The sequence below is a fragment of the Marmota flaviventris genome, chromosome 3, assembly GCF_047511675.1.
Source record: "Marmota flaviventris isolate mMarFla1 chromosome 3, mMarFla1.hap1, whole genome shotgun sequence".
NCBI classification, from domain to species: Eukaryota; Metazoa; Chordata; class Mammalia; order Rodentia; family Sciuridae; genus Marmota; species Marmota flaviventris.
Genome location: NC_092500.1, coordinates 19120311 through 19146569, shown reverse-complemented (window position 1 = coordinate 19146569; position 26259 = coordinate 19120311). Strand labels below are relative to the sequence as shown.

Genomic DNA, 26259 nt, shown 5'->3' with positions numbered 1-26259 from the left:
AGTAGCGGCGATTTTTACATTTATTTAAAATTGCTTTTTGTTCTAGCCAAAATCTCATGCCATAAACCATGACACTTCATACTGTGGCAGAGATACCGTGAAAACTTTACTAGTTCTTTTGGATGAAGAAGCAGCCCGTGCTCCTACCAGAAACAAAGCAGAGCTTTTATATGGTGACGAAAGCACGATTCATTGTAATGCAACTTCTATTCTTACACTTTTTACGTAAGTACCATGGAAGTCATATGTGTATAAATATTAATTCTGGAAATTTTGAGAAAACACTTATTGATTATAAAAGAAATATATGCTTATAGTAGGAAGGTTGGAAACTATCAATAAGTATGAAGAAAGAAAACAAAAGTTAAAGGGAGATTGAACATTTAAATGCAAAGAGGTTATATATTTAAGAGGTAATATTTTGTGAGAGTATTGCAGGTGTTTTCAGTTTCAGTGTTGCTTTTTATTCTCGTTTTTTGATTTAAGAACACATTTGCTTTATCGTGTGTCAGAAACGTGACTCAATTCTTTTGCTTAAATCATCTCAGCCCTCACAACTCCTTTTAGTAGTATCTCCGCTTAGTGAAGAATTAGACACTTGAGGGAGGGGGAGAGAGAGAGATTAATATGCCCCAAAAGCAAAGTTAACAAGCCCAAGGTCTGAGCTCTAAGGACTGCTGTTCACCCTGCGAATAGGAAAAGGCATGTATACATTGGAATTGACATTTTCTGGTCTTATGAAGAAAAATATGCTAAATAAGACCTTGATGGTGTCTCAGTCCTCTCTGACATAGACAGCCATAGACTGGGTGGCTTAAATATCAGAAACTTGCCTTCTGTTTGGGCTGGAAGTGTGTGATGGGACGCCATAGCTGTCAGGTTCTGGTGAAGGCTTTTCTCTCTGGGTACAGATGATTGCCTTCTTGCTTGTGCTCACATTGCCTTTCCTTGGTGCCTGTGCAGAGATCGCCCTCTTCCTTTTCTTCTAAGGCCACAGATTAGGAATTTGCCTATCATACCTTACCTTTATGATCTCATTTAACTATAATTATTTCCTAAAAGCCCTATTTTCAAATCAGTTGTATCTGGGGATTAAGGTTTCAACATATCTTTTTTGGAGGGATACATTTCCATCTATAGCAGATACTCTCTAGTTTTAACAGCAATTAAGTCAGTTACTCAATAGGTGGGTAAATTCTTAATTAAGTAAACATAGACTTCTAGGAATTTTAATGATTTTTAGAACAACCATTTTAAATTTTAAATTTAGTACATTGTAGAAAAATTTCATAGAATCATCCTACTGTTTGATCATTTCTGTTTTCTATAGGAGCTACTTTTTAGAAATCTGTTTGTAGGTCTGAAATTGCTTATCTCCATTCACGATTGCTTCAGGGGCTCTCTCCCATGCCTCAGTATCTTTTTTTTCTTCTTTTTAAAGAGTGACTTCTTCATGGGTTTTCATTCAGTGTGTTATCTCATTCGTTACATCTTATCTTCCTTACTATCTTTCCTTGACAGTTCTTCTGTCTTGGCACAATATAATTCTTCCACAGTCTACTTAAAAATGCCCTCCTAACAGTGGAAATTTCTCTTAGGAATATTTTACTGACACTGTGCTGGAATCTCGGAAAGCAGAATAAAGACAATGATCCTTTCTTTTTTCTCTCTCTCTTTTTACCTTTTTTCTATTTAACAAAATGTGCTTTTAGGTAGAAGTATGGATAATTTTAATTTTCTGTTGGATTAAATTACATCATTTTTTAGGGAAAATTTTCTATTTGTAGAATTTGTTTAAACCAAATTCCTGAGTTCATTTTAAAAAGAGATTTTCCTGTACTTTAATCATGTGGCCAAACACGTTTCAGTTATGAGGGAATTCCACATTAGCACTTTAGTTGTCATTGTGCAGACAGTCCATAGTAAGGTAAAATTTTAATTATCTGCACCAAAATGATAAAATTAAGCACAATGTAGTATATGAATTTAGGTCAATGTAAGGTTATTACTATTTTTTCTTAGGGTAAACTACCCTTTACTCTTATATAAATAATGATCTTTGAGTCAAAGAGGTTCAGGTTTTGGCTCTATTAAGCTAAAAAGGAATTAATTTATTGAGGAATACAGGTTGACACAGCAGGCTGCAGGATCTCCTCCATTTTGCCTTCTCTAACCTTCCAATTCTATGTTTTCCTTTTTTTCATTTTCCTACTCTTTTGACTTTTACGTATGTAGATATCTTATTTCCCTTAGTTAGACCTTAGTTAGACCTTAGACCTGGACATAGAGTCAATGAATGAATCAACATTTACCCTGAAGAGGTTGCATTATTCCCTTTAAGGGCATAGTATAGTGCCTTGGAAATAAATTTAGAAGATCAAGACATATTTATTGAATTAATTGAGCAAATTATTATTAGGATTCTCAAATAGGGGTGTGGATACTTATACGAAGTATTATAAACATATAGCTTCAGCTGTTCTTTATCCTTTAGCCACTTTTAGGTAGAGCAGTGAGGGAAAACTAGCTTGTAAATTACTTTGGTTTATGAGAGTCTTCATTCATATAACAAGATAGCTTACATTGAATCATTTGTAAATAATATTTATTTCTCATCATTCTGAAGGCTTGAAATCTAAGTTCAAATTGCCAGCACATTCATTGGTATTCACAGGTGAGGGCCTATTCCTTGCAGATGACACCTTCTTACTGCATGTTCATGTAGCAAAAAAGGTGGAGGGGCCAAAGGGGCCAAACAGGATCTTTTATGCCTTTTGATAAGGACATTAAATTCCTTTGTGAAGGCAGAGCCCTTATGACCTAATCACCTTCTATAGGTCCCACCACTCAACTTTTGTAGGTCTCACCTCTGTTGTTTTGGGGATTAAGTGTCAACATAAATTTTGGAGGGACATAAACATTGAAACCATAGCAATAAGTTTTTGTCTTTTTTTTCCATAGCTCTCCCACACAAGTGAATAACTCATCAGTGAAACCCCTAAGAGAACGCATCTATAAGTCAATGCAAGAGAAAAAAAATAAGGTACAATTTAGTGTACTGTCATGAAAATGATATTGTTTTGTTTTTAGAATAAATAAATATTTAAAGTTGAGGGGCATATTGTAAATATACATTGCATATGACCCAGTAAGAATGAATTAGAAAATGAGTAATGAGGATTGACATACAGAAATTTTCCTTTTATACAATCTTAACTAATCTGTTTTGGCTATTTAATTCACTAGACCTACTAGAAGAAAAGAAATAAGCAGTTGTTATTGCAAATATTGACTAAGTATCTGTTGAATGAATGGGAAAATAAATAAGACATGGGCTTCTCATTTGCATTTCTAATATCTTAAATGGAATCTTGAGAGACTATGTGTGCTAGCTTTCTATCACTATTACAAATACATGAAATAATCAATACGTAAAGAAAAAAGGCTTACCTGTCTCAAAATTTCAGAGATTCCAGTCCATAATTGATTGGCCCTGTTGCTTTTAGGCCTGTAGTGGGGGTACTGGGTGGCAATGGCAGGGACCCTGTGGCAGAACAAAACCATTCACTCCATGACCAGGGAAGAAAGAGAGAGGAGGGGAGAAGAAGGGGCTAGGGTCCTACTATCTCCTTCAAGGGCATGTCCCCAATGACCTGAAGACTGCTCACTAGGCCCCATTTATGTCACTACTCCCAGTATTGCCACGCTGAGGACCAAGACTTTTACACATGGGCCTTTGGAAAACGTTCCAGATCCAACTATACTACCACGTAATTTAAAATTGTACCTGAATGAAGATATAATGGCAGAATGTAAACAATTGTAGATCAGCATGGGAAGGATATTTTATATTGTTCTTGACTAGAGCAGCTCTTTATATTTTTATTTAGTCTGAACTGTCTCATATAAAACATTTGTGCCTATAAGTAGTTAATAATGTATTTATTTAAGCATTTAAAATTTTCTTGGTCTTTGTTTCTTTTTAAAGAAACTTGGTTTTAATTCATTCAATTATATAATATACTTTTATTGAGTATCTACTATGTGTTAGACACTGTTGTAAGCTGAGAATCATTAATTTTTTAAACACATTTTTATATAAAATATACAATTATCCTTAAATCATCAAATAATTATTCATCTAAACACAACTAAAAAGAAAACTATAGTTTGTATGCCCTTTCTGCTCCTTGGGCCAAATGGCAAAGCTTTTTTTTTTTTTTTTTTTTTTGGTACTGACAATTGAACCCAGGAATGCTTTAGCTTTAAGCCACTTTCCCAGCCCTCTTTTATTATTTTATTTTGAGATAGGTCTAGCTAAATTGACAAGGCTGGCCTCAAACTTGTAATCCTCCTGCTTCAACCTCCTGAGTCTCTGGGATTAGATGCTCAGCCAAAGCTTTTGATTATAATATATTTCATCTATGTACCTCAAATTCATTAATTTATTACTAACTATTGTCTTTCTGTTGGTTATTAGTAGTTGTTAGTACTTAATGCCTATGGAACACATCATTGAATTTTGTTGTTTTCTATAATTATTTTGTCAATTCTTTATTATATTGTTATAAGTATTTATAGTATAATCATATAAACACATTTTTAAGGACATAGCAGGGCTATGTTAGCAAAGAAGTGTAAATAAACTAAACATCTGGAGAGGATAAAGTCTTTGGGAGATGAGCAGATCGATGTTGGCTATTTTCTCCCCTAGTATTATTTGCTAGTGTAGGATATGAGCTGATGATTGACTTTGGCCCACATAAAGGAACACTACTGAAGTAAAAAAGGAACCAACCTACCAACAAAGCTTTTTGGGTGTCTTAAAAGGCTTTTTACCCAGGACACATATGCTTGATTTTGTAGCTATGGGAGGTATGGCTAAAATCACGTGTGGTCTTATTTGGAAAAGGAGACTGGGGCTGGGGCTGGGGCTCAGCAATAGCGCACGTTCCTGGCATGTGTGAGACACTGGGTTCATTTCTTAACACTGCATATAAATAAGAAAAGGTGAGTCAGCTTGAGGAGTGGGACCTGCCTCAGGCACATGGCTGCCCTCCTTTTTTTTAGAACATTTGAAAATGAACTAGGGTAGGAGGTCAGAGAGCAGGGTGTGAGAACCTCTGAAAAACAGACCCAAACCCCCAGACTCCCAGGCCAGAGGCTGTAGACATCCCCACAAGCCTGGAGGAGGGACAGGTCCAGAGGATGAACGTGAGTTACAGTGTGTGTGATGTGGCTGCCTCTGTCTCTGTTGAAGAGAGCAGAGTCTATTCTGTATATGCCTTTCTAACTCTGAGCTTTTGCTTACTCATGTTTTTTATTCCCTCATGGCTTCTTGCATACCCTTGTTATGATCTTAGTTTTACTTCTTCATTCATGAATTCATTCAGCCAACCCTCAGCACCTCCTGTATAGCAGACTTGATGCTGGACACTGGAGATGACATAACTGTGAACAGGGCAGACAAAACACCCTGCTATGGTGGACAAAGCTTCTCCACATATTTGTGCAGCTGAGGTAAAAGAACTAAAGGGAAGGCCTTAGCCTAGGCCTACTGCTATGCCCTCTTCACACCTAGCTTTGTTTCATACTTGAAGGAACATAGCATCAGAAGTCTTGTTGTGGGTACCCTGCTCCCCATCATCCTTGTCATAACAGTCGGCTCTTAAACCTGGAGGAAGAGGCCAATGTCATCCAGTGCCCAGGGATTCCAGGAACCTGGTGCAGGACTTAAGAGGGGTGTCTGGTCTCCTGGTGGGCATGTCTGAGGTTTCGTGGTGGGATACACCACAAGGTGGTGAGAGGAGGACCAGAGGGGCCACCAATTGCCAAACTTTAAAGGTTTTACTCTTTATGGAGTTTATATTTTAGCTGAGGAAAGCAGATAATAATCAAAACAAACAAGTAGATTTTATGGTATGTTAGAAGGCTATCAGTGCGATGGGGAGAGGGCTAAGGAGAAAATGCTCTTTGCATGTGTTCTGATTTTATGTAGGATGATAAATAGAGGTCTCCTTGACAAGATGATATTGAGCAAAGACTCTAAGGGAATGAGAAGCATCATTTATTAGAGTGAAGAAGGGATGTTTGTATTAGACTAAGACTGAATTTGTTTTGGTAAATGAATGAAGTTGGATTTTATTGAGTATCTACTAAGTGTCTTGGGACATCTTGTGTTGATGATCATTGCTCAACTCTAGAAGGCATTGTTTTCCCATGTAGCTAGTAAGTAAGAGAGCAGGGATTTGTATTCAGGTGTCAGATTTTAGGTTTATGCTATCTCCAAAGAGTAAATAGAGGCAGCATAACTATAATGAAGGGTCACAAAAAGATAATGTTACTATTTAGGTCAGGATTTTTTTTTTTTTTGGCTATTTAGCAAAGTAAATGAAAGTTGACAGATAAAGAATGAATGTTTTGAATTATGTGCAAATTCAAAGTTGCCAAATCTCTGCTTTTGAAAATGTGATCATGTAAGAATCAAAAGATAAATTTGAATATTTATTTCAGTTAATAGGTATGTTGAGAATAATGTCCATTTTCAAACTTGAGAATCTACGTGTTGGTATGGTAGAGGTTAGAACTTCTATTTTCTTAATACTGCAGCTAATTCAGAATGGCTATGACTTTTCTGTGTTTTGACTCATTCATCTTAATTTAACTGGAGTCAGGCTTTCCTATGTGAAGTACTATTTTCCTCAAACTGGGAACCTACTAATAATTTCAATTTAAAAAGAGCTTGTGGCAAAAAGACTTTTCAATTCTTGGAAAGTTTGAAGTTCATTGCAATTTTACTGTGGATAGAAATCTTTCCAAAGGGGGGAAATCACTCTACAAAGGAAAACTTTCAATCCGTTTTTCTCATGTGACTTGAACATAAAATGATTTTAACAGCCATGTATGAATCTGGACATTATTCTTAGTTGTTTAGTACTTCAAAAGCACTTTCAAGAGGGAATTGTTTTGCTTATTTGTGATTCCAAATCAAATACACAGAGAGATTTGGAAGATTTGCCACAGGAAGTAATCTTAATTCTATGTGGCCACTAATCTTATGCAGAAAAATCCAACTTTTATGAACAAAGAAAAAGCAATCTCTTTTAAGTTATAAATACAAGCCCATGTAGCTTGCATTGTTTTAAAATTTAAAATGAAAAAAACTGATTATAAGTTCTTTTTTTAGCTGCATTCTTAGGTTCATTTTAGAATTAGCCTGGACCTGGGAGATGTAATTCAACAAATCTTATTTTGTAGGAATGCCTATTTCATATATGTTACTACAATAATAACTATACAGTATCTTCATTATAACTTAGAGTTATATAGTCTATCCATGTTTTTTACTTCATATAATTCTGGCAATACTGTGAGGTGTTATTTTATTTGTGTGGAAAAGTGAGAGGTATAATGGCTTATCCAAGATTTCTATCTAATAAGTAATAGGGCCAGTGTTAGAAGCTGGGCCTTTTGACTACAAATCAGGTGCTCCCCCCCACCACTATCATTTTGTCTTTCTGTGATGCTTTGTTAGCTGGACATCACATTGTTGACTTCAGTTAAGTTCATGATCACGTAAAATCTGTAGTTCTTTTTCCTACATAGTTTTCAAGTCAAGTTCTCCTCATCCTGTACATATGTAATTGATATTTTTGGACTAAATATAGGACTTTGTTTATCCCCACCCATTTTCATCTTATTATTTTCTACTTATGGTTTCTAGACTTCTGAATCTTTTCAATCTTGAGTATGTTATCCAGTTTTTTATTCCTTCCAGCCGTATGTCAACAGCAAATTTTATAAATAGAATGTCTTTGTAATTATAGAAGACATCCTAGTTACCTCCTTTGTATACTGTGTGCCTGTTGCAAAGCTGGAACTTAATAAGAGCCATTCTCATTATCTCTTTTGTATACTGTGTTCTTACCACATAAGGAACTTAATAAACAGTAACTGATTTAAAAAAAAAATTTTGTAAAGGACAGAGAAAAGTAAATCTCTCTATGTATAACTTTTTATAAGAAAGAAGAAAAACCCTTAGTATAACTACTCTCAATTATTTCTTTTGGATGCAATTTTTCCAACACCACCATAGAGCTATTGTTTTCCTTCTCATATCTTGATATATTTATAATTGCTGTTTTTCATAATAAAGTTTATAATTGATGTTTTTCATAAAGTGATTATTTTTTTTCCTCATTTGAACCTGTTCTGTACTTTAAGAATCTGTTGCCTCATAACTGTGGTTTTCTAGAACTGTCCTATGGTCACTAAGGGCTCCAGCATTACTCTTCAGGGGAACTGAAGAGAGGAAATCCAGGTAGTTGTAGCACCAATTTCGACTGTATGTACACAGAAAACAAAGATTTTTTTACTTAGATTGTATATTAATAAATAAATTAATAAAAGTAACAAAGCTTGCTGAAGAAATTTCTGTTTATGCTAAACATGAGATTGAGAAAATATCAGTTGTCTGTAGTAAATAATATAATTATTGTATTTTTATTTAGAGTGTTTTATGGGTTGCTGATGAAGATTTTGTAGTGGGAAGAAGGTACCTATAGGTGCCTTTGCTCAGCAGGTACTGAGAGAGTGATCCAAGACAGTCACTTAGCACCTCTTTGCCTGTAAGGTCTTATCATACTTTTTGTAACTCTTTGTAAGGAATAGTTTATAATTCTCTATAAAGCAGTAACTGGTGAAATGAAAAAAGTATGTGAAAAGATAATGTCCATGATTAGTTCTGGTCTTGCAGATGGAAATAAAAGTTCACAGATAATGTTACTTAGCAATGATATGATATGATATAATATAGAGTGTGTTTTTTCATAAAACTTATTTTAATAGCTTTATAATTTGTTTTAATTCTATATTTATAGGGTTATGTCCAAAAAGAGCTACCTCAAACTTTCTATTGTACTATAGGAAATCTTGTGGTTGGAATAATATAACAGGAGTTGTGTTCATAAACCCATTCATTATCAGCAGCCAACTCTAGTTTGCTTTCTTAAAAAACATAACTTTTTGATCTTGTACATTTTTTGTGTGCAATTTTTGTGGGTAAGTGGAAGACGACAACAGTTGTCTAATGCCTCATTAAAGCACATAAAACATAATTTTTAGTGATCTGGGAAAAAGAGGTTCTCCCAAACCTACTGGACAGAAAAATAGAAAATTTATTATCCTAACAAAATTTGCCTTTATGAAACAGCCGAACAGAAGACTGTTCTAATTTCTTAAACCATAGTCAGTGGTTTTATTGCCATTATCTTTGCAACATCTGAGTAGAATGATACACTGATGTCTTTGATTATATAACGTACTATAAATTATTGAATATAATATGCTGTATATATAAATCTACTTTATAGTCATTTATTATCAATAAATAATATTGAGAATACTGTATTTATTATAGTTTGAAGTGTTTTTAGGATTTGAAATGATTTCTAATTATTTGGAGAAATCTCCCCATTATAACTGAGTGGTTACAGAAAAACTTAAATTTTGAAATTTGTATTACATATATAGGCTACTTTGTTCTGAAATTAATTCCTATCTTTAAAACAGCCCAGTGGTTTTATGTTTGCAGAATACATTTCTGAAACTACTTTTTTTGCTATGTCCTTTTGAATTCTTAAATTTTATTTTAATTCTTAAAGTTTCTTCATTTTCAAAGCTAATTCTTAATTGAATCTTTCTAATTTTTCTCCAAATTATGAAGAAAGTTAGGAGTTCCTATTTTATGTCTGATAGATGCAAGAACATATTTTGAAATTTTTTTAAATTTATTTTTTAGGTGTAGATGGACACAACACAATGCCTTTATTTTTATGTGGTGCTGAGGATCAAACCTGGGTCCCGCCCATGCTAGGCAAACGCTCTACCGCTGAGACACAATCCCAGCCCCAATATTTTGAATTTTTAACTATTAAAATATTGGTTGAATCTTCTTAGAATGATACATTTTGATCATCTTTCTTGTTTTCCTACACATACAAATTTTAAACGAGATAATGCCTTTCCCCATTTCTTTTTTCATGCTCTTTTATTTTCTGTTCTTCTTTTGACCTCTCTTATTTCTCTTTTTTGTTTTATCATTTCTCCCTTCCTCAGTTTCTTTACTTTGAATTCCATATGTTGTCTTTCCAAAAGAATTGTGCTCTATTTCTTAGAATGTAGAACTTGTATTTTCTATGATTATGCATATGAGTATTCTTTTCACTTATAATAAAATTCACTCTCCAAAGCAGCAGCCCAGACACAGGAATGTGTAACAAAAACCTCTGAAGAGTCTAAAGTTTATTTTTTAACAAGTATTAAAAAAAAAAAAAAAAGAAATATACATAAAGCTAATATTGCTGAAAGAAAAAAAATGCAAACCATGGCAAAGAGTGAGTTTGCAAATTATAAAACATAAAAGGTCAAAAGTTTCCAATGAATAACAGAATTAAAAAAAAAAAAACATGTATAGTTGTAGTTGGACACAATACCTTTATTTTATTTATTTTTATGTGGTGCTAAGAATTGAACCCAGTGCCTCACATGTGCTAGGTGAGTGCTCTACTGCTGAGCCACAACGCCAGACCCAAATAACAGAATTTTTAAGGGAAATGTTTTTATACCTCAACCATTATAGAATGTGTGTTTATCTAGATAAAAACATAAAGTATAAATTGTGTATTTTTTTTCTTTTTTCTGTTACCAGATGACTCAGACATTAATTAGATCGCAGTTTGCTTGTACTTATAAAGATGACTACATGATAAGCAACGATAAATGGAATAACATGAATTCTGCATCAGAACCTTTATGTGTTCTTCATATGGAAAACGACCTTGCTGGTGATTGACTTTATTTGAACAAATAAATAACAATTTGATTCTAATATGCCAATTGGTTTTAATTTATATAAACCCAGATTATTTTTTGCACAGTGCTATGAAATGTAAAGGCTTATGTTTTTTAAGGCCTGAGTTTATTTAAGAGGTTAAATCTAAGTACAAATTTATGGAAAGGAATAGGACAGTTTGATTTAACTAAATGTATTAAAAAAAATAATTCATATAATTTACTTAAGTATTAAATGTCATAAATTCAAACAAATATTTATTGATAGGGATGAGAAGTGGTATGGCAGAATGAAAAATGTTATAATGTACTTATGTTTGTTAATTATTTAATTGGTTAGCATTATTTTATTGTAAATCATAAATTTTTGAATATTCTTTAGCCATTTTTAAAATTTATTTTAAAATTGTCACAAGTTATAATATGAATTATTATATGATTTCTTTCCCCTTTTCATCTTGCATAACAGAGGGTATAAAATCATCTGTTGGAAAATCAACAATTGCAACAAGTTCTGGAAATGTTCATCTGGACAGAAGTGAAAATGACAAAGTATCAAGAAAATCAAGTGGCCAGACAGGAAATAAAAGCTCAAAAAGGAAACAGGTGGATTTGGACGGTGAAAATATTCTCTGTGATAACAGAAATGAACCACCTCAACATAAAAATGTTAAGAAACCTAAAACATCAAACGATTCACAGAATAAATTGGATAGTGAAGTAGCCAAAGTAGCAAAAGGCAAAAAGTGTACTTCCAAGGCCAAATTCATCACTGGCCAGACAAAGTTAACTCAATTTTTTAGACTATGATTGTGTCTTTTATGTGTTTTAGATTTATGCATATGGAAAGCTGTACACCAAAGTCACATGTTTAATTTATAAAAGCTCAAGGTGTCAATTGTGATGCTTTCAAATTTTTCTTTGAAGTGAACGTAAGGTTCATGTGGTAAGCATTGTTTAAAAACACCACTGAGTCATAATTATGCAGAATTTTCACAAAGTTTAATATACAGAAAAAGCACATCATTTAGATTATTGGTATGTCTTAACACTACTTTCTTTTAAAGCAGACATTTAAAATAATATACAAGTTATAGGAACATTAAGGGTTTTCTTCCCACTGGCAATGAAATGGTTTTGTTTTCTTCCCCAAAGATGACGTGAACCAACAGGTATCAGACTTGCCAACAAGGCCGGTAGACTCTCCCCAGCATGCACCTGAGCACTGAAGGAAGAATAAAATAGTTTAAATTACTCAAAGTACTACAATCATCACACAGAACTAAGAAATAATAATAATAATAACAAGAATGGATCTATTATAACTAATTCTGAGTAAACCAAAATTATCATACCTACATGCTTCTTATTCCCACATTTTTGACAGTCACTTAATGTCAACTGGAATTGAACATCAGTCTTATTTGATTTTGTTATATTGAGATCCAAATTCAGAGGTCTTTTTATGGTATTAAGATGTAAGAACTGAATTTTAAAAGACTACTCACTGTCAAAATCTCTCCTTCCTATTGGAAACTTAGCTGAGTTTTCTTCATCCCCAATTTCTCTCTTTTCTTGTGTTGATTCAGTATTCTGAACTCCATTCTCAGCTGGAAAAGCTACAGATCCCTTTAATGCAAGATAAGGCTTTATAGCCAGATTCAGTGGCAGACCATGACTCACAAAATTATGTTTGGAGCCTGTGTTCTGTGAAGAGAAAATTTGTGTTTTAGCTGTCTTTGGAATGGAGCAATGATACTATTGTTTAATGCCCTTATTGATCAACTTAAAGATGTTCTGCACTAGTTTTGACTCCTTAAAAATAGCTTAGATACAAGTTTAGTCGGGGTGGAAAAAACTTTTGTATAAAAGATATTCTCTGGGATGAGAGAGCCACCTGTTTTACATGAATTGTCATCAGTTATCCTACTAATGCATATTGTCACTATTTGCATATATTTCTATTTATTAAATAACAATGTCAATTTTTCTTTTCAGAAGATTTAAAAAAATAATTTACATTTCTGTTACAATAAAAGACAAGTCACATAGCTACTCACCTTTGAATTTTTGTTTTCCTCATCATTCATGAAACTGTTCTCATCATTTTTATACTGTTCCAGAGAAGGGGCAACAACTGATCTTTCTGCAGTATCTTCCTTCTGAAAGGCTTTCCCCATCCGAAATGTATTAAACACCATGTCATCTTCTAAATTTCTTATGGACTTGGAAGCTGAAAGTAAAATACCTTGAGAAAACAGAGAAAAGGTTAATATTAATATATAGGAAGAGAGACTCATTTTTGCCATCCTTAGTTTGATGTTTGCATAAAGACAAACAAGGATGTTTCCCAGTCAACCTGCTTGCTAAATCCTACCTTTATATATTTTCCAGGTTGAATAGAAAGCACTTCAAAGACTTACACTTTCATCATTTTAGACATGACTCATCAGATAGAGGCTTTTGTATAGCTGCTAATACCTACATTGTTTTGGATCTAGTGGCATATTGTTTATTTTAAGTGTGACTTTTCTGAGAATCTGATTAAGATCCTTGGTAAAAGGCTTTCTGTGGAGTAGATTATAGTCTCTTGAAAATGGGTAGTTATTAAGGAAGACCACAGGACATCAGGCTCTTTCAAATATTATTGTTTCCTTCAGTGTATTTTCTGATTAAGATATTAAAACTCAAGTTACTTCACTCAAGGATAAGGATAAAAGTTTTATTTTCTTTTAATTTGGATTAAATTGAAATAATCTTCAGAAGGGATTTTCTTTGATAAACACTTGATATTGTCTTTGGTGTTTAAATGACATAAACTTGTCAGTGTGAACAAAAAGGCATTCATGCTTCATCTAAAACTGGCCTGTCAGATGTGTTTTGTCTCTATGTTTACAAAAGGATAACGCTGATATTTATTAGTGGATTTAGCAGTAAATGATTAAGATGTCCTGGAAAAGAATATTTATGTGCTCCATAAATGTTAATTTTGGATGTTATAAGATTTTTAATCATACATTTCAGAATTAATGTCTACTTTTGATTCCAGTGAGTAAGAGAATATATTCTCATATGTTTTCTGGTATATACATCTAAGATTTTTTTAGGGTATATTCCAAAGTATGGGATTTTTGGACCCTGGAGTATGCATATATTCAGTTTTACTAATGCCAAAATATTTTCCAGAAGAGTAGTAATCGGTTTATGGTCCCAGCAGCAGGATCTGAGGAGTCCCATTCTTCTATGTCCTAGCCAATGCTTAGGTATCTTCCTTCCCTTTTAATTTTTATTTCTCTAACTACCAAAGAGGTTGAGTGCCTTTCCATATGTCTGTGAGCCATTTATCTTTCCATTTAATGTAAAATACCTTTTCTCTCTGTCCATTTTCTATTGGATTGTCTTTTTCTAATTGATTTATGTGAATTCTTTATATAATATTTTGGTTGTTAATTATTTGTTAGACCTCTGTGGTACAAATATTTTCTCTTAGGTTTTTGTCTTGTCTTCTCAGCCTTCTTGTAGTATTTTTGGGTGTTCCAAATTGATTAATTTTTAATGTTCAATATTTTTTCTTTATGATTAGTACTTTTTTAATGTGTTATTTTTTAGAAATCTTTCCCAACTTTGAGATTATTAGCATATTCCCATATATTTTCTTTTAAAAGTTAAAATATTTTTATTTTTACACTTAAATTTTTAATTTATCTGGAATTTTGTGTATGATCTTAGAAGTAGAATTTTACTTTTCCAATATTCTTACATATTTCTTAATTGAATCATCCTTTCTCTGCTGATCTGCTATGGCACCTGTGCAGTACAACAGGTTTCTGTGTGTGTGTGTGTGTGTGTGTGTGTTCGCGCGCCTTTCTGAACTCTTTATTCCACTATCATTTTACAGTTTTAATTAATATAACTTTATATTTTTAATATCTGAAGGTAAGTTTTCTCAGCCCTCTACTTACCCACCAGTTTTATTTCAACAGCAGTTCCTTGGCTACTCTTGAACATTTCTTTTCCTTATATATCTTAAAATCAGCTTTTCAACTTCTGGGAGAAAATTTGATGGGATTTCAAGGTAATTTCATTAGTTTTATAGATTCATTTTTGGAGAGAAGTCAAATTATTTAACTAAATAGTATCTTTTTTAAAACTACTTTTTCCAACATTATTGCTGGTATGCACAAATGCAGTTGGCTTTTGTATTAGTGATCTAATATAGAAAAAACTTTCTAAATTCTTTAATAGTTATAAAATTTAGATACTTTGGTGTTTTCTATGAAGACAATTAATATTGATAATAAAACAATGGTATTGTATTTCTTCCTTTTAAGTTTGTTTATATTGTGTGTGTGTGTGCGCACGCCTATGTTCATACAGACTTGGCCAAAACTTGCAGTATGTGTTGGGAATGGAGATAACGCTGTTGTGTTCATGAACTGACAGAATGATTTCAATGTCTCACCATTGAGCATGATGTTTGCAAAGGCTTATTACAGACACTTTTTATAAGGTAAAGGGTGTTCTATTTCTGGATTACAAATAGATTTTTTATTATGCATTGTTTTTCAATCTTATTAAATGCTTTTTCTGCATATATTGTTGAGATGATCATTTTCTCCTTCAGTCTTTAATATGCTAAGTTGGTAGATTTCTCCAATGTTAATTTAACCATGTGTTTTGAAATAAACCTTTTAATTATATTCAATATGGCAATATTTGATTTAGGACATTTTACATTTATTATGTGTGAGACTCATCTATAATTTCCTCTTGTAAATCAATATTCTACTAACTTCATAAATGAACTGAGTGGGAAGATTTATTCTTTATATTTTTTCCTACTATTAAACTATTTGGGCTTTATGTTTACTTAGTGGGAGTTTGTCTTTTAATGATTAATTTACTTTCTTTAGTGACTATAGAAACATTCAATTCTCTGTATCTTTTAGTTTGTTTTAGGAATATACATTATTCTGTAGTTTGTCCATTTCACTTCAGTGTATTTTATCAGAGGTAGATAGCTACTGATTCACCTGGAGGCTACCTAAATCTTTTAGGCAGATGATCTCTTAGCATATTTATAAAGAGACTGTCATCCCCTGAAATCTTTGCTCTTAGAGTTCCATTATCTTTATAATGTTTCTGTTTGTTCTTTGGTTTGTTTCCCAGAGCTGAAACCCACTCTAAAGGTGCCTGTTTAATCTACAGAAATGCTTGTTAATGGTAACTGTTTTTTCTTAGCTGCTGTTTTGGAAGTATATAAATATTAACAATTATGTATTTTGATTTAGGTTTCCATTGGTCAAATTGGTTTGGCTGATGTTCATCCAAAATTGAGACCAAATCCAAACCGTTTTGACGGTTTAGAAAAGTTAGTTAATGTTTTCCTTTATTTTGCTTAAACTGTCATAGCCTCTTGAACATTATGAGGTTCTCCCATAACCATTTAATTATGGATATAGTTTCCAAATTTTTTAACGATAAATTTTTTAACATTGGTTACTGTGATGTGCAGTGGAGCATAGTAGATTTCTTTTTCATTGTTGCTGAAAATGAAATGTCTCCAAGTGGTAGAAGGGGATTTTGAAGGAAAACTATTGCCAGATGGGAAGGGGTGGTTCAGAAAACCTTGGGAAAGCACAAGCTATTTATATCAGATATGATCTTCATTTTCTGAAAAACTACTACTAATACCATGTATCTATTTATTTGTTTATAATTTTTAGTTGTAGGTGGACATGATACCTTTATGTAATTTATGTGGTGCTGAGGATCAAACCTAGTGCCCCACGTATGCATGGCAAGTGCTTTACCACTGAGCCACAACCCCAGCCCAATACCATGTATTTATAAATCACTTTATTGAACTTTTCTTTCTTCCAGTTAGCATATCTTTTCTATGTGTTGCTAGTCAATTTACAATAAATCAAATGTCAGTTAGTCATTGGTTTACTGAGAATGCTGAATTTCTTAATGGCTGATTTTATGAGTGTAAAAGCCAAGATTGTTCACTTACGTTATCAAAAGGTATAAGCAGAGTTGAAATTCCTTTTCAAATTTCTTTAGTGAGCTCATACACTTCCATCTAGATACTGCCATTAACATTTTGTTTGCATTCTTCTATTTTTTTCTCTTACCATTTATCATCTTATTCTTTTAATATATTTCAAAGCACGTTTCACATATCAATACATATTCCATTAAGTACTACAGCATATATATTATTGCCTAGAATCTAATATTTATTTATAGAGTTTTTCTTTTTTGGTAAAATTTATAGAAAATTAAATGCATAAATCATACATATGTTTGAAAAATATATATTCTGTGTAACCTAAATTTCTTTTAAGATACAGTATATTACCTTCACCCTAGTAATGTCTTGCCTCTTCATGGTGTTTCTATGTCACCTCCTTCCCACTGTCCCTCAATCCAGTCTTCTGCTTTTGGGCAATCACTGTTCAAATTTTTTTTTTTTTTTTTTTTTTTTATCATGTGGTGCTTTTGATCTTTGTGGAATCACACAGTGAGTAATCTAATGCAAGTCCCCTCTCAGCATATTTGACATATATCTGTGATGTTGTGTGAATCACTAGTTCTTCCTTTTTATTACTATTATTTTTATTACTATTATGAATATCCCACATTTGGCTTATCCATTTTCTTCTTGATGGACTCTTGAGTTACTCCAAGATTTGAACAATTATGAGTAAAGCTGCTATGTGCATTCTCGTACAGTTTTTTTTTTTTTTGTGTGTGTGTGTATATATATAGGAGGGACATATGTTTTTATTTTTCTCAGGTAAATACCTAGGAATAGAATTGCTGGGTCTTAAGTTAGATGTATATTTGATTTTATAAGAAATTGTCAGATTATTTACCAAAGTGATTGTACCATTTTACACTTGAATTAATTATGTTAGAGCAACATTTGATGTTGACAGTCTTAATTCTATCCATTTTGATAGATGAATAATGATATCTCCTTGTGGTTTTGCTTGTATTTGCCTGATAACCAAAGAAGTCAGTTGCCAAGGAAGAAGGATTGGAGAGATGCTAGTCAAAGGATTCAAAATTTTAGTTAGGAATAATAAAAAGAGATCTCTTGGGGCTGGGGTTGTGGCTCAGTAGTAGAGCGCTCACCTAGCACATGTGAGGTGCTGGGTTTAATTCTCAGCACCACATAAAAACATATAAATAAATTAAAGGTATTAAAAAAAGAGATCTCTTATATAATATGGTGACTATAGTGCGTGACAACTTGAAAACTGCTAGGAGTAGAGTTTAAGTGCTCTGTGGTAGTTTTGTAATGTATCAACTTGCCTATGGTGAATTATCTTTTCCAGAATTTCACATTCTTTTTTTGAAAAAAGACTATTTAGTTGTAGATAGATACAATAACTTTATTTTATTTGATTATTTATTTATTTCTTATGTGGTGCTAAGGATTGAACCCAGAGTCTCATACACACGAGGCTAGTGCTCTACCACTGAGCTACAACCCCAGCCCTGAATTTCACGTTCTTTACCTGTAGGTTTCCTGTTGGAGTGGGCCACAAAAGACTTTTTTTTTTTTTTAATTTGAAGAGTGGGAATGAAGCAGAGGCCACCTATAATTCATACAGATGTCACTTGTCTGCTGGCTCATCCTTTTGGCTGGGGTAGTAGTCAGACTGGCAGCTGCTCCACTTTCCTCTGGAACCACTTTCAGTTTCTCTGACCACTGACCTGTGTTTGGTTGTTGCTGTGTAACAGAGGGTGCTAGCTTTCCTCAGGACATTCAGACCATTCATGCCAGATGCAGCATGATCTGACATGAGTTTCAGTCTGTCCACATGGGTGTCAGTTCATGCTGGTAGATTCCAGTTAATTTATATCCATCTGTCCTCCCCAATTTCCTGCCCTGTGAACTCCAGAATGAGATGGAACAATCTTACAAGTGCTACTTAATAACTTGTATGGTTGCATGAGATCAAATCCTATAACAAATCATGTATGTTTCTGTATATGTGCATATATATGTATGGTTCTATTTCTCTGTGTTTTAGTTAGCTTTTCCACTGCTATGACTAAAGGACCTGACCAGAACAACTGGAGAGGAGGAAAGGTTTATTTGAGGGTTCATGGTTTCAGAGGTCTTAGTCCATAGAAGGCTGGCTCCATTCCTCAGGGTTCGAGGTGAGGCTGAACATCATGGCAAGAGAATATGGCAGAGGGAAGCAGATCACATTATGGTGATCAGAAAGCAGAGACAGAAAGAGAGACTCCACTTTCCAGACACAAAATATGTACCCCATAGCCACACCCCTAGTGAACCATTTCCTCCAGCACACCCCACCCCCTCCAGTTACCACTCAGTTAATCCCATCAGAGATCAACCCATTGATCAGGTTAAAGCATTGTCTTACCTGTGAGCTTTTGGGGGATACCACATCTAAACAAAAACACTCTGATTGAACCATGACTTATTATCTTCCCAGCTCTTTATTTTCCACTTGGTAAAAGGGAAATAGAGGATGCCATCAGAAGCCTACCAACTAAGAAAAGCCCAGGACCAGATGGATACACAGCTGAGTTCTACAAGACCTTAAAAGAAGAACTAATACCAATACTCCTCAAAGAAGGAACACTTCCAAACACATTCTATGAGGCCAATATCACCCTGATTTCAAAACCAGACAAAGACACATCAAAGAATGAAAACTTCAGACCAATATCTCTAATGAATATAGATGCAATAATTCTCAATAAAATTCTGGCAAATCGAATACAAAAACATATCAAAAAGATAGTGCACCACGATCAAGGGATGAACCCTACTTGATCGAGGTGCACTACAGAAATCAATAAATGTAATTTATTACATCAGTAGACTCAAAGATAAAAATTATACGAACACCTCAATAGATGTAGAGACGGCATTTGGCAAAATACAGCACCCCTTCATGTTCAAAACACTAGAAAAACTAGAGATAACAGCAACATACCTCAACATTGTAAATGCTATCTATGCTAAGCTCCAGGCCAACATCATTCTAAGTGGAGAAAAATTAAAAGCATTCCATCTAAAAACTGGAACAAGATAGGGATACACTCTTTCACCACTTCTGTTTAACATAGTTCTTGAAACTCTAGCCAGAGAAATTATACAGACGAAGGAAATTAAAGGGATATGGATAGGAAAAGAAGAGCTCAAATTATCACTATTTGTTGACGATATGAATCTATCCCTAGAAGACCCAAAAAATTCCACCAGAAATCTTCTAGAAATAATAAATGAATTCAGCCAAGTAGCAGGATACAAAATCCATAAATGAAAGGCATTTCTGTACGTCAGGGACAAATCCTCAGAAAAAGAAACTAGGAAAACCACCCCATTTACAATAGCCTCAAACAAACAAAAACCTTGGGAATCAACTTTAATGAAAGAAGTGAAAGACCTCTACAATGAAAACTACAGAATGCTAAAGAAAAAAAAGACCTTAGAAGATGGAAAGATCTACTTTGTTCTTGGATAGGCAGAATTAATATTATCAAAATGACCATACTACCAAAAGCACTATACAGATTCAAATGCAATCCCAATCAAATATCAATGACATTTCTCATAGAAATAGAAAAAGCAATCATGAAATTCATCTGGAAGAATAAGAGACCCAGAATAGCCAAATCAATCCTTAGCAAGAAGAGTGAAGCTATTGGCATTACTATTCCAGATCTTAAACTATACTAAGAGCAATAGTAACAAAAACAGCATGGTATTGGCTCCAAAATAGACCTGTAGACCAATGGTACAGAATAGAGGACACAGAGACAAACCCACATAATTACAGTTATCTTATTATATTAGACAAAGGTGCCAAAACTGATATTGGAGAAAAGATAGCCTCTTCAACAAATGGTGCTGGGAACTGGAAATCCACATGTAACAAAATGAAATTAAACCTTTATCTCTCATCATGCACAAAACTCAACTCACAAGAGTTAAAGCACAAGAATTAAAACCAAGAATCAATAAATGGGATGGATTCAAACTAAAACGTTCTTCTCAGCAAAAGAAACAATCAGTGAGGTGAATAGAGAGCCTATAAAATGGGAGCAAATCTTTACCACAAGCACATCAGACAGCACCAGTTTTAGGATAATATATAAAGCACTCAAAAACCTTAACACCAAAAAAAACAAATAACCCAATCAATAAATGGGCCAAGGAACTGAAAAGACACTTCTCAGAAAAGGGTATACAATCAATCAACAAATATCTGAAAAAATGTTTCATATCTTTAGCAATTAGAGAAATGCAAATCAAAACTACTCTTAAGATTTCATCTCACTCCAGTCAGAATGGCAGCTATTATGAATAAAAACCACAATAAGTATTGTGGAGGATGTGGGGGAAAAGGCACACTCATACATTGCTGGTGGGAGTGTAAATTGGTGCAGCCAATATGGAAAGCAGTATGGAGATTCCTTGGAAAACTTGGAATGGGACCACCATTTGACCCAGCTATCCCACTCCTCAGTTTATACCCAAAAGACTTAAAAACAGCATACTACAGGGACACACCCAAATCAATGTTTATAGCAGCACAATTCACAATAGCTAAAATGTGGAACCAACCCAGATGCCCTTCAGTAGATGAATGGACAAGGAAACTTTGGTATATATACACAATGTAATATTACTCAGCAATAAAAGAGAATAAAATCATGGCATTTGCAGGTAATTGGATGGCGTTGGAGAATATAATGCTAAGCGAAGTAAGCCAATCCCAATAAAACAAAGACTGAATGTTTTCTTTGATGTGAGGATGCTGACTCATAATGGTGATGATGGGGGAACATGGGAGGAAGAGAGGAACTTCAGATAAGGCAAAGAGGAGGGAGGGAAAAGGAGAGAACATGGGGGTAGGAAAGGTGGTGGAATGAGTTAGATATAATTACCCTAAGTACATGTATGAAGACACGAATGTTGTGAAAATACTTTGTGTACAACCAGTGACTTGAAAAGTTGTACTCTGTATGTGTAATATGAAATGAATTACATTCTGCCTTCATATATAACAAATTAGAATAAATAAAGAAATAAAATATGAATTAATATAAACAAGAAAAAAACCCTGGAAAGAATATTATAATAAGGGAAAATTGCAGGCCAGTCTTTCCAGTGAACATGAGATATAAAAATTCTAAGCAAGCTGTTAGCAGTGGCCCACACCTGTAATCCCAGTGGCTCAGGAGGCTGAGGCAGGAGGATTGCCAATTCAAAGCCAGCTCAGCAAAAGTGAGGCATTAAACAACTCAGTGAGACCCTGTCTCTAAATAAAATACAAAATAGGGCTGGGAATGTGGCTCAGTTATTGAGTACCTCTGAGTTCAATTTCTAATACCCTGCCCCCCCAAAAAAATCCTAAGCAAAATATTATGAAACAGAATCCAGTTATATGGAAAACTGGATTCATGACTAGGTGGATTTATTTCTAGAATCTAAAATAGTTTCACTTTTTAAAGAATCAGGGGCTGGGGCTCAGCGGCAGAGCACTTGCCTCGCGCACTGGGTTCAATCCTCAGCAGCACATAAAAATAAATAAACAAAATAAAAGTATTGTGTCCATCTACAACATATATATATATACACACATATACATTTATATTTATATATATTATATATGTATTATATATATGAATCATTCACCACTTTAAATGAATAAAGGGAAAAAAACAAAATTATCTCAATAAATGTAGACAAGCACAATGATCATCTATATCAAGTGCTAATGGAATTGTAAGGTGAGAACTAAGAATTCATCTTTGACTTTGCTGTGTGGTACTCACTGATGACCTTAATGATGAGGTTTCAATGACACTGGTAGGGGTTAACACCTAATAGGAGAGGGTTTTAAAAAGAATGAGAGAATAAGTAGAGATAGTGGATATATACAACATGTCAGCAATTTATAGAGGAATGAAGAAGAGTTGTGTTGGGGACAGAAAGGTGACACCAAGGGAATTATCCTTTTTTTTTTTTTAACATGGAAGATATTATAGCTTGATGATCAGAGAGCATTATGACTTTTATCTTGATGGTAAGCAAATTCAGCATTGCTGAATTCATGGGATCCAGCTAACAGGAGGTGTTTCATGCTATTGACAGTATGTAATGAAAAGGACATTCATTCTCCTTCCCAACTCTTAAACAGGTGGTGGTAAGAAGGTCAATGAAGTGGGGAAGACTCTAAGTGTGTTTGTTACCCAAGAGGCATGGTACAGAGAGATCAGAGATCAGAGAGGAAAAGAGAAAACACAGATCTATCTAGAGATGAAAGTGTGGGGAAGATAGATGTCTCAACAGGCTCACATGTGGATACAGGGAAAGGGCATCGGAACACATGGTCTGGTGATTTTGGCTCACAAGAGACTTAGTGCCAGCACTCCCTTAGGAGAGGGTGGTATGTGTGTTGTGTTAGGTGGTTGCCAGGGAAAACTAGCTCCTTCTGGGCATTTAGATCAGCAGTGGGCTTGGGAAGGTAAGTGTTAAGTCTGGTTGATAAGTTGACCCTTTTCAAGTAAGAATCAACTTCAGTCTGTCTTTCCTTTGAAGGTTCAGAGACATTGAAGGTTTCCATCACACCACTTGGGCTTGTGGGAGTACTAAGAGGCTGTAGACTTGGGAAAGCACTCCCATTTTTCTCCATCAGTATCTTCTTGTGATGCTCAGTGCAGTGGACTTGCAGATGGCAGAGTGGGACTTGTGGAGAGAGTTTGGTGATGATCTACTGTTAGTCCAGTGCATATGAACAAGTTGGACAGGAACATTGATGTCCTCAAGCTTTGTTCCACTGTTACAGCTGTTAGATGTGGATTTATTTATGTTGCAGCAATATGTCATTGAATGGTGAGTCTGCCTTGCATATAGTTTCCTCTTTTAATTAGTTTTATAAGGATTTAAAATTCATCTCTAAGAATCCTAGTGGCCTGGCTGCTTCTCTGGGTCTCATAACTGGAAAGTATGTTGCTCTAACTGTCATGTAAACAGAATTAATAAAAGTGTTTAAGAAGCCAAATGAAGACACAGTTCTAGTGAATTGGATGTCCTTAATTTTTAGAGCTTTAGGCTTGTACATGGACAAGTTGTAGATGGACATAGTATCTTTTATTTATTTGTTTTTATGTGGCGCTGAAAATTGAACTCAGTGCCCATCAAGTGCGAGGAAAGTGCTCTATCCCTGTGCTATGACCCAGCCTTGGCTAATAATCTTGAGCATTGCTTTAACAACTATTGGCACAAATCAACTATAAGTGACATTAAGAGTCAAATGAACATTCTTGAGATTATTTTCATGGCTATAATACCAGTTGCCTTGTAAAGATGATTCTTGGATTTTGTTTTGATTCGTAACAATTTTGGAGTCAGGAGCATGCTTCCAGAATAACAACCTGATGATAGCTTTCAACACTGAGTTAACCAACAAGAATTGTTATATGTATACATTGATTCACAATTTCGGGTTTCTTTACTATTATTTATGGTAAATATTTCATTGAGTTTTCATTGTTGCACAAGTTAGGAATCTCTAATTTGTACTTTCATGGCTGTCTTTAGCCTCAGACATTCCTATTTATTATGTTGAGAACTCTATACTCTAAAAACAGTTTGAAATGTAAATGAAAATGTGATTCATTTATTGAACTCCATGTTCTTCTGTTTGTGATAGATGTTGGATCAGATAAAAACATCTTGATATTGGCATACATGCCGGTGTTTTCATTCCATGTATGTACATGCTTCTCACTGTCATTGTAACTTTTCTCATGAAATTCCCTGCTCTTAAAATTCCCTCATCTTGTCTGTCCCCCCATCTAAATCTAAAATCTCCTCCAAGATTCTTCTCCTTCTAGCTTTCTCTGAATACTATAGCATGGGTCCCTGTATCCATGCCATGTAACTCTAGGGCCTGCCCACTCTTTGAATCTCACCCCAATTGGGCTAAACTAGTGAGAAATTATCAGATATCACATAAGGAAAAGTTGACATGGTCTTTCACTTTGGGGATTCCCCTCTGAGCCTCTGTCATCACCATGACAACATTTTTCTGCTAGCCTGCTGGAGAGAGCTACATGAAAGAGAGCCATGTGATGCCGGCAGCCATAGTTGAGGCCATCCTCAGCCAGTGGGCATCCTGTTAATCATCAGACATTACAGCAAGTCCAGCCAAAGTCAGCAGAGATGTATAGCTGGCTCCCAGCTGACCTCAAAAGCATAAGTCATAAACATTTTTGTTGTGTGCCTTCTGAAATTTTGAGTATGTTTGTTACAAGAAGGAAAAATTATAGAGTAATACTCATGAAGTATTATTGTAGCAATGGATCATTCGTAGAAATGTCCTACATGGCCTGGCCCAGGCCTTCCTTACTAAGTATATTTCTTACTACTCTCTCCCTCTTTCTTGCCTCTCTAGCTGTCTTGACCTTTCTGTGCAGGTGACATGCCAGGATCATTTTTGGCTGAAGACCTCTTCTCTGCTGTGCCCTCTGTCAGGAGCATCTTCCTCTCATTATTCATCTGAGCATTTGCTGCTCATCATCATGAGACTCAGCTTGCGAGCACCTGAGAGAGCTTCCTTTGTGCCACGAGCTAAAGAAGCCCCCTTCCCGGTCATTCCCTATTCCTCTCATTCTTTATTTTCTTCACTATGCTTCCAAGTTTATCTAATTTGTTTACATGTGTATTGTCCATCTCTCCAAACGTCCCTGGGGGCAGGAACTTTGTTTACTCTTCTCTCCCCTATACCAAGAACAGCTGGACACATGCTAAACTTTCAATAAATACGTGATAAATGTATGAACAAGTTGTTTTTTTTTTTTTAACCAAGAGAACAGAGGTCACAAGGTTCTAGAGTAGGATGAAGTATTTATTAATTTCTTAGGTCTGCTATAACAAATTACCTCAAACTTGGTAGCTTATAGCAAAGAAATTTTATAGTTCTGGAAGCCAGAAAACTAAAACCGATGTGTGGACAGGGTTGTTCTCCCAGCTGAGGCTTTAGGGGAGTCTTTCCTTGTTTCTTCCAGCTTCTGGTGACCTTTGGCATTTATTGGATTATGGCTACATCGTCTTCTGCTCTCTCTTTAATGGTCTTCTCCATTTCTGCCCCGAATATCCCTCTGTTTTCTCTCTTATAAAGTCATGTGGTGCCACTGAGGGCCCACTAGGATAATCCAGAACTGTTTCCTTATCTTGATCCTTAACTTTTGCGAAGTTCCATTTTCCAAATAAGGTAATACTCTGACAGGTTTCAGGGATTCTTCTGGGGAGGGGCATATTGGGGGCCCTTCCACGTGTATAATGGATATGATCAACTCTAGCATGTGAGAGGCAGAAAACAGCATCATTTAAGAGCAAGAGCT

General features: G+C 34.6%; 2 protein-coding genes across 5 annotated transcripts in view; one reads left to right on the top strand and one right to left on the bottom strand.

Moving 5' to 3' along the window:
- Parpbp (PARP1 binding protein) overlaps window positions 1-25525 on the top strand; it is a 63201-nt gene extending 37676 nt beyond the window's left edge. For 2 of the 4 annotated variants that reach the window (XM_027945582.3, XM_027945518.3), the window contains 4 exons: window positions 47-225; window positions 2962-3043; window positions 10709-10844; window positions 11321-12902. In XM_027945582.3, the coding sequence (XP_027801383.2) occupies window positions 47-225; window positions 2962-3043; window positions 10709-10844; window positions 11321-11661 (738 nt within the window). In that variant the 3' untranslated portion in view covers window positions 11662-12902. Of the gene's footprint in view, window positions 1-46; window positions 226-2961; window positions 3044-10708; window positions 10845-11320; window positions 12903-19331; window positions 19681-25310 lie in introns of those variants that run through there. The other 2 variants (XM_071609589.1, XM_071609588.1) reach the window with 2 other exon arrangements.
- On the bottom strand, window positions 12352-13160 carry Pmch (pro-melanin concentrating hormone). The gene is made up of 2 exons (XM_027945700.3): window positions 12912-13160; window positions 12352-12558 (listed from the first exon to the last, which is right to left on the bottom strand). Exons 1-2 carry the CDS (start codon window positions 13158-13160, stop codon window positions 12352-12354), a joined length of 456 nt encoding a protein of 151 aa, XP_027801501.2.
- Window positions 25526-26259: the final 734 nt, after the last annotated feature.